General features: G+C 43.6%; 1 protein-coding gene across 1 annotated transcript in view; it reads left to right on the top strand.

Annotated features, from left to right (window-relative positions):
* The first annotated feature begins 1,010 nt into the window (after nucleotides 1-1,010).
* Nucleotides 1,011-9,413, top strand: part of DNAH14 (dynein axonemal heavy chain 14) — a 296,737-nt gene continuing 288,334 nt past the window's right edge. Inside the window, exons 1-2 of the mRNA XM_029934922.1 lie at nucleotides 1,011-1,077; nucleotides 5,666-5,823. Coding sequence (XP_029790782.1) covers nucleotides 1,025-1,077; nucleotides 5,666-5,823 — 211 coding nt within the window. The 5' untranslated portion in view covers nucleotides 1,011-1,024. The remainder of the gene's footprint in view (nucleotides 1,078-5,665; nucleotides 5,824-9,413) is intronic.

The raw sequence follows: 9,413 nt of genomic DNA, 5'->3' as shown, positions 1-9,413 counted from the left end.
ACCCAGAATGAGTTGGATTCAGGGGTGCTTTTGAATCTGTGAGAGCCTCCCTTGGACTCATCTCTTTATCTCAAGTGTGGGCCCCAAATTTGTAGTGCTCAGGTCCAGGCTGCAGTAAATGATCTTCCTGTGGCCACAGATCTTGGTGCTCTCTGGGCCTTATTCCTATACCCTGAGTCTCATCACCAGGTAGACCTGTCCTGCGTTGATACTGTCACTGCTGGCTTCATAGCTTATGTAGAACTTTCTATCGTTTCTATTCCAGTAAGAATAACTCTTGCCTCTGGCCTGTTTCAGTTTGTTGTATTTGATTTGTCTGATGCTTATTCACATGACAAAGCTTTTTATCCCTACAAGGCTTCTAGGCTCACATCTTGGCTTAACTTCAGCTACCATAGATTTCCAGGCCTGGGTAGCACAGCATGGTTAGGTGAGAATTTCCAGGTCTTGTTAGAGTATTTCAGGAATCAGAAAATGAACCTTTCTTTTTCTTATTTCAAAACCTGCTCCCTTTCGTCCTGTCTGAAGAATGCTGGTGGGGTAAGGACATGGCCTTGTAGTACTTAGTGACGGCAAGAGTGTTTAATAGCTCAGACCACCAGTTCTGCTGACTATGCTACGTTCTTTCTGATGATTCTTCCTGAGGGAAGGCTCGTAAAACTTACAATTATCTTTAGTAGGGACTTGAAGCTAAATTAGAATTGTATGCACACAAACCCATCATTGTAAGAAAGAAAACACTGTCTTAGAGAGGAAGCTAGACAAAATCAGAGACTGCCCCAAAAGAGAGAGCTCTCCTAGTGAAGGGTCAGGAAACTACGATACAGAGGAAATACTTGAAGGTCCTGGAGATGTTAAATTAAGCCTCGTGGGAAGATGGGAACAATATATGCAGTTTTGAAACCAATAGTCATAGTTGTGAAAGCATCTTTTACATTTAAAAGATAACATGAATGTATATTTTGCAGCCCATTATTTCATAACCCTGTTTAGAGAAAAAATTATTGAAAATATACCCATTGCCATGGCAACGATAAATCAAGACATGAACCAGGAGAAAGACAACACAAAAGCAAGGTAAAGTAAGATACAATAAAATTAGAATTTGAGCGCTATATGCTAGTGGTGAGCCACTCTGACGGTGAAAATGGAGGGTCCCATGAGGGCTGGATGAGGGTGCTGAAACATACGAGGGAGAGGTTCCCGGCTGGGTAGACAGGGTAACGCTGGCTCCTAGCTCCTTCCCCAGCCCAATTTTGGATATGCCAAAAAAGCGAGAGAGGAGTTGATGGAGAAGAGAAAGTAACCAAGACCTGAAAAGCCCCAGGAAGGCAAAAGGTGGTTAGTTCTGGGTGTAGATGGTGGATAGCAAACGACAGCTCAGAGCGGAGGAGGGCAGCGCATGGAGTGGGTGGAGAAGGGGGGGGGGGAGATGCAGGTGTTTTCCTTCTGCACATTTCTCTCAGCAGCCCAGCATCTATTCCAGAAGAAAAGGAAACAGTGGGTTCAGCTCCTGCTCCTAGCACTCCCCTTCCTGAAACCCCACTAAAATGGTAGGAGGAGGTTAAAAAGGAATAAACCCACAAAGGAGTGAGAGATGAGACAAAAGCATGTGGGAGATCCTGGTATAGTTTTGGAAGACTGGAAACACAGCAGAGTGGTCGCTGATTATGCAGAGTGGACAGGGCACACCTCGGGTGGCAGCAGGTGGAGCCCAAAAGGAACTGCTTCCCCCCTGCTTTTCTCCCCTCCCCTCTGTGAGGATGCTGGAGGCTGACAGGCACGGCAGTGAGAGCAGGAGCGTGGACATTTGTGGATGAAGCAGTTAGAAGGAAGATGCTCTTCCTTCACCTCACTCAGCCAGGAGAGTGTTTCTTCCTCATTCCAGCAAGAGAGTCTAGGATGTGGGACAGCAGACCCAGCTGAGAGTAGACTGCCATCCCCCAATCAGAGGTGGCCTTAGTATTCTTTCTCTGCTTGCCACTGGGAACACTCCGAGCCAAAGACTAAGAAAAGTATCCTGTGGCAACCTGGCCAGCCAACAGGAAAGGTCTACACCTAACTCCAGCTGGGAAAACCTCCAATTATCCCACCATTGAAGTCTGCTATTTGGCAGAAGGCATGTGTGCGTGAGGAGTGGCCCATTGCTTGATGTTGGTGAGGGTCGTTAAAGACGAGTGGGTGACCATAGTCATCAGAGGGAAGTATGTAGTTTGGTAGAAACACAAATCTCAGAAGCCTATCACAGATTGTTGGGTGACAGAAGAAACAGCATTAAGAGAATTAAAAATGTGGGACATTTGGAAAAGAAAAAAAGCTTTTGGAAATTAAATATATAATAGCAGAAATAAAACTGAGGAAATTCTCCAGAAAGAAGAATGAAAAGATAGCGATAGAAAATTGGGGAGTAAAGATAAGAAAAGGGACACGTAGAAAATAAGATGATAGAAATAAATTCCAAAAATGCCTGTAATCACAATAAATGCAAGTGTGCTAGATTTTTTTTTTTTAATGTCAGACTGGACTTTAAAAATGCATGTGTGGAAACATCCTGGAAAGCACAGGATACCCACAGAAAAGAAGCTTCTGCACCCTCCCCTGGGTCATAGGGAACGGTTACAAGGGGTCCTGTTGAAGACCATAAAGCTAGATCATGTACTCGTTGGTCACAGAAATCGGTTACACAAGGTTAGCTAGGAACCCCCTACATCTGGAAGTGAAATACGATGTCTGAAAAACACACTTTTTTGAGCATCTGAGGTGGAAGCAGTCACCGTAAAGGAAAGTGGACTGGAAACAGTTGAGAACTGAGTGTAGAAAAGCAAGTAAAAGGAGCAGCAAGGAAAGGGCTGCACCTGCTGTACCAACCCCAGTCCAAGCAGGAAATGTGTGGTTCTATGACTTTTATCAACAATCAGGAAAGGATGAAAAATTAATGTGGTAACAATCCATTTTAAGAGGAATAAGGGGGATATTTGAAGAGAAAAATCCATAAGAATGTCGAGGGAAGGAGGTCAACACCATCACATATTAATGAAGCAGAAATCAAACATAAAATAGAGAAAATCAGAACAAGCAGCAGCTGTTGATCAGATTGGTGGACTTCTGACAGATGGCCGGGAAAAAGACAGTCACCAGTGCGGAGCTCCAGGGGACAGCACTAGCACCTGCTCACCTAGCACACTGCCTCCTAAAACACACATGCATGGAGCAGGGCGGTTATAGGTCAGTCCAGGAAGATCTGCAGAGAAGATAAGAAAATTTACTGTTTAATGGCAGTTAGTCTGAAACATGATATCAAAATTTTATGAAAGGTATGAACAAAATAGGCTCAATGAGTAATAGGCAAGGTGAACTTTTTATCCACTAAAATTGTCACATTGGTAGTTATGAATCATGACTGCCCCCGCCCCCCACAAGCCTCTCTCCCACAGACCACACTCAGGCAGATTTCCAGAGTTCATGAGTTCCTAACAGGTTTACAAATTCTAACATAAATTCAAGAAAAAATAAGTCCAGTCTTTTACAACTTCTTCCACAGAACAGAAAAAGAGAAAATAGTCCTTAAATTGAGTTAGGGTACAGTCTTCCAAGTCAGTTTCATTCACGACCTTAGAAGCAAAAAACCCTAAGTAAGGTATTACCATACAGGTTACAGTAGCTTGTAAAAGTGGATGAAACACCAAGATCAAATTGAGTATCTCATCTCAGAAATAGAAGGTTAGTTGAACATTAGAAAAACGCATCAATACCAATTACCATTAATAGATCAAAGGAAGAAGAGGAGTTGATAAAATGCATGCATTGTCTCTTAAGGATAACCCTTAGCAAGCTACCTAAGGGCATTTACCAAAAACCTGAAACAAATATTTTTAATGGTCAAGTGCTGAAAGTATGCCTTTTAAATTGAGAAAAGTGACAAAGGTACTTGCTATTGCCACTTCTATGTGACATCCTATAAAAGAATCCCATCCTATAGAAGGTCCTAGGGCAGTAAGGTGTGGGGAAAAGGACAAAAGGAAATGAAAGCTGAAAGGTTTAAAAAAGGAGAAACAAACCGTAATCATTTATAGATGATGTCTAGAAAAAAGTACAAAAGAATTTACAAAGTTTCATAATTAATGAATTATTAGCAGGACTGCTAGATTAAAGTCAATATATGCAAGTGAATTTCATTCCAGCAATAGTTTGAAAATGTAAATAAATCATAACTACCATTTGTAATAGTAATGGAAAATCCAGTACCTGGAAAAAAAATCATTAAAATGTTTGACCTTAGTGGAGAAAATTACAAAATATAATTTAGAATGCAACACAATTTATGTAGAAAAGCAAAGGACCAAGAATATGTCCATGCTCTTCAAGAGAAAGAAAGTTGGAAGTCTTAACCTACCGCTGTCAGAACTGTAGCAATTAAAGCATTGAGATAATAGAAACAAGGAGAAATCAATACGAATAAATAAATGGGTGGATAATTGTATATATTTTGAGTGATGCAGACTTGGTGGTAAAGGTCAGGGAAGGGAAGGATGGGGTGTTCGGTAATGATGCTGTGGCATTGAATATCCTTATAGCGGGGTGGGGGGTTGGATCTGCCCCTCACATCATACCCAAAACTCAAGGATTTATGAACTAACATATGATTTATAAGACTTGTAAAAGGCAAAACTTTACAACTGTTAGGAAACAGTACAAGAATTTTGTCAAGATTGGAGTAAAGGAAGATTTCTTAAGAATAAACACAAATCATATAGGCAAAGATAGGTAAATTAGCATATATTGAAGTGAAGAACTTAATGTGAAGACTTCATCAAGAAAGTGAGAAATCCAAAGCAGAAGACATCTTCGGCACATATAAGATGACAGAAGATAACTCTCTGAAATGTGTAAAGAACCAAACATTGTCAAGAAAATGGTATACAATTCAGCATAAAAAACAAACAGCGGGTATAGACAGACATTTCCATGAAGAGGAAACTGTTCACGGTGTTTATAAATCAAGGGGACTCAAAACGCTCATGGAAGATTTAGGAACACGTAACAAAGGCATCTGCGAGCAGGAGTAGAGAGCTCGTGCTCCGTCTTTGAGAGAAAGTTCGCTTTCTTATTCAGATGGTGAAGTATTTGCGTTTACGGGGCCAGTAGTTACTTTTCCCACCCGGCAGTGCACGAGGGTCCACAGGGCCCTGACTTCCCCCGGCCTCGCAAAAACACGGTCCGCGGCGGAGGTCAGACGCAGGCAGTAGTTTTGGATTCAGTTCTTATGAAAGGGTTTTCCAGCATTTACACATAGGCAGTTGGCTAACGTAGTGTGAAAAGATTTTGGTTTGAATCTTGGTAAGTGTGGTTGTTGGTGATGGTTTTATAAACAAGGGTGCTGAGTTCCAGAACACTGCATTCTGACCTCACTCAGCCACGAGTTGGGTAACAGTTCTTCATCTTTTAGCTTAGGTGAGGATTCTTAAGTTCATTCCAGCATGAAAGTTTCAACGGTAATATCAGACCTCTATTGCATTTAACTAGACTCTCCCTGTTTCAGATCTGCTTTTTAAGTGTTTATCAAAAATTGTTTGAAAGGATAGATATTATACTGTAGAGTACAAAGATTCGAGCTTCAGGTCATAGAGAACGTTAACCATGGCATCCTACTTTCTTTGTCCACCAGGCTTCTGAAACATGAGGAGCAGGGGGACGACACACCGTCAGAGACTCCAGCAGCTAGAGCAGCAGAAAAAGAAACCTTAAAATATAAAACATTTGGAACGTCTTCTGTAGCCTTGACATCGGGACAACCAGAAGAAACTTACCAAGATTACTATCCAGGCACGCCAACTTCTGTTTTCTTTTATGGAGATGGAAAGAAAGTTCCATCTTATAAACTGAGAAAACGAGTGATGTACGCCAAAATCCTAGTTCACCTTCAAAATACAAGGTTTGGTACTTGGTGGGTTTTATTAGTGGCCGTTGGTAGTATCTTCAGATAGAGAGCTTGCCTCTTAGAGGGGACATAATCTAAATACTGGTCATCGTAAACAAAGTAGCAACAGTGATCTCGCGGCCACCAACCAAGAAGATCTGATGTTTCTGTAGCTTTCAGGGGGTTTTGTGAGGTGAGGACCCTCCAGATGGCTCAGCATTCCCTGAAGGCCCCTGTGCCTTCTGGTTGTGCCACCATCTCCTTTGTCGCTCTTGTCTGTGGGGGCCCTGATGACACCTCCTCATGCCTCCACTGGTTCAGTCTTCGTTCCGCTGGTCTCAAATTCTGCCATTAACCGTATATAAAATAAATTTAAAAAATTTTTAATTTTTTTTTTGAGAGATACAGAGACAGGGTGAGAGGGGGAGGGGCAGAGAGAGAGAGGGAGACACAGAACCAGAAGCAGGCTCCAGGCTCCGATCTGTCAGCACAGAGCCTGATGCAGAGCTTGAACCCATGAACGGTGAGATCATGACTGAGCTAAAATCAAGAGTTGGACACTTCACCGACTGAGCCCCAAGGCGCCCCATCCACAGCTCTTTTATATCCCTGTTTTTATGAAGGTCGCTCCCTGCTCTCCCATCCATTCTCCACCCTCCCCCAGCAGCCTCTCCGATACCAGTGTCCTCAGCTCTTCCCACTTCTCTGCTCTGCTCCTGGATTGGCAAAATGTCAGCGCAGATCAGTGGGATTGTCAGTTTTCCCTGCTTTCACCCACGGACTGGTAAGCCTTTGTGCGGAGCACTCCCCCACTTGTATGTTCTTCTGCGTGGGCGGGGTGCTCCCCACAGTCTCTGCCAGTTTGCCTCCATTTGCCTCTTTTTGGCTTTGCCTCTGGTACCTCATGGCATCTGTTTACACTGTTGCGGTTTAACCTTAAGCTCCTCTTGTTATGTTTCCTACTTTACAAAAAATAAAAATTAAACTCAAGGTAATCACATGGAAACATCAGGCTTGCAGCTCCCTGGCCCCATTTCAGTGCTTGTCTTGCTCCTAGAGCGCCTGGGCCTTATAGCCAAGTGTTCACAGGGCTGGCGAAGCTTCCTCTCCAGCGAGTGAGAAGCAGAAGTACTCTGACCCTTGTTACTCTCTTCAGTAAACGGGGCTGAAAGAAACACTGGATAAGGATACAAGGACCGGCGGAGTAATGGCTTGTGGGCTGTGTTAAGGATTCAGGTCATTATCCTCTGAAGACAAAAGCCATGGAAAGGTTTTTAATAAAGAGCTGACGTCAGATTTCTGCTTTGAAAAGATCACTCTGGCTGCGATTGAAGAACGACTAGAGGGAACAAGAATTGATACAGGGAGAGGAGAGCGAGCAAGCGAGAGAGAGAGAGCGCGCACACGCACAAGTATACATGCAGGGGGAGGGACGGGGGAGAGAATGAGAGAGAGAATATCTTAGGCAGGCTCCTTGCTAAGGACAGAATCTAATGTGGGGTTTGATCCCATGACCCTGGGACAGTGACCTGAGCTGAAATCAAGAGTTGAACTCTCAACCGACTGAGCCCCCCAGGTGCCCCAGGAGGCTTTGGATATTCCGAAGGTAGGACTCTTGGTTAGGGTGATGGGTTGGTGAGAGAGAGCTGGTGTGAAAGGTGATAGCAAGGTTTCTGGCCTGTTTGAGGTAATGAATAGTGGTGCTGTTCTCGGAGGTAGGAAGCCCTGAAGAAAGGTCAGGATCTGTGGCATATGGGAGCAGTTCGTGAGTTCAGTTTGGGACATGTTGACTTTGAACTACTTTTGGTACATTCCAGGAGTTGTCAAGGAAGCAATTGAATATGTGTGTCTGGGGCTCAGAGAAGCCAGGGCAGAGATGATGTATTTGGATTAATTATGTGGGTGGAAACTTGAGCCCTGGTTACAGTTGAGATTGCGTAAGGAGAGTGTATGAAATGAGACAGAAACAGGACCAAAGGGCTGTAGCATCTCTGACCGGGTAAAGGAGGGTGGCTGCAGTGGACACATGGGGATGGTGAGAATCAGGTTTGATGGAACCATGGGCGAGAGGACGAGTATGGCATGTCATGGAAGCCAAAGGAAATAATTGTATCGGGAATGAAGGAGTGGGTCCTGGTTCAAGATGGTTGATGTAGAAGGATCCTGAACTCCCCTCTTCCCACAGACACACCATATACACAGCTACATATGTGATCATTTCTTCTGGGAAACACCCCAAAACTAGCTGATCAACTCCTACACATTGGGAGAATGAAGGAAAAGCCCCCTCAAAACAGGTAGGAGAGGCTGAGACCCAGTCTCCCCATAAACCCTGCCTGTGGTACTATAGCCCACATTCAGGAGGGGAACTCAGTCCTGAGCTTCTCCCTGAGGAGCAAAGAGTTGGAACCCCCACATTGGGCACCCCAACTTTTAAGGCCCATACATGAGAGATGAGCCCCTGAAACAGCTAGCTCTGAAAGCCGGGGCTTTGATCCATGGCACCTGCGAGGTTACAGGGAACAGACAGCTGGAAGCTGGCAGGTGCCATGCTTACCCTCTCCCTGTGCCTTGCTCCAGGTCCCCAGCACCTCCCAGAAGGGAGCATGTATGCTCATCTGGCACCCCTTTGACCTCCTGGCCCTGGTGACCATGGGACTTGGTACGTGTGAGTCCTGCTGAACTGTTACAAATGGAGAAACGGTTCTTATGAGCCACCTGTCCCGTGGAGCAGAGCGTCCTGAGTGCACCCAGGATCTGTCAGAATAATCTAATGTAAAGCCGGTGTGTTAATCACTTCTATACTAGTATGAAGGTTAAGAGATTAAAGTAATGAAAAGAACTATAAACAAAATTTTGTTAATGGATACACAGGATAAGAAAGTAAATTGTGAACATCAAAGATATAAATGTGGGAAAGAGGAGAAAAGTGTAGAATTTTAGAATGCATTCAAACCTAAGTTGCTGTCAACTTAAATAGATTGTTATAAGTTGTTTTATGTAAGCAGAGTCGTGCAGCGGAAGCGTGCTGGGCCCATAAGTTGTTTTATGTAAGCCTCATCGTGAGGGGAAAGTAAAAACCTGTGGTAGATACATAAAAGCTAGAGAGAAAGGAATGTAAGAATACACTATTGAAAACCATCAGATCACAAAGGAAGAGGGCAAGAGAAGAAGAAAGGAACAAAGGAATTGCAAAATGGCATTAAGTCCATTCCTGTCATTAACTGTAAATGCAGTAATTCTTCAAACAAAAGATATAGAGTGGCCAAATGGATAAAAAACAAGACCCATCTATATGCTGCCTACAGCAGACTCACTTCAGTTGCACACACACACACATAAGACTGAATCGAAAGGATAGAAAAAGATACTCCATGTGAATGGAGACCAGAAGAAAGAAAGCTGGGGTAGTAATGGACTGTGATTAGAAACAGAGAGTCTGTATATGGTGATAAAGGGGTCAGTACAGCAAGAGGATATAACATTTGTAAATATG

Source organism: Suricata suricatta, chromosome 3 (genome assembly GCF_006229205.1).
Source record: "Suricata suricatta isolate VVHF042 chromosome 3, meerkat_22Aug2017_6uvM2_HiC, whole genome shotgun sequence".
Taxonomy (NCBI): Eukaryota; Metazoa; Chordata; class Mammalia; order Carnivora; family Herpestidae; genus Suricata; species Suricata suricatta.
This window is presented reverse-complemented; position numbering and strand designations above follow the sequence as displayed.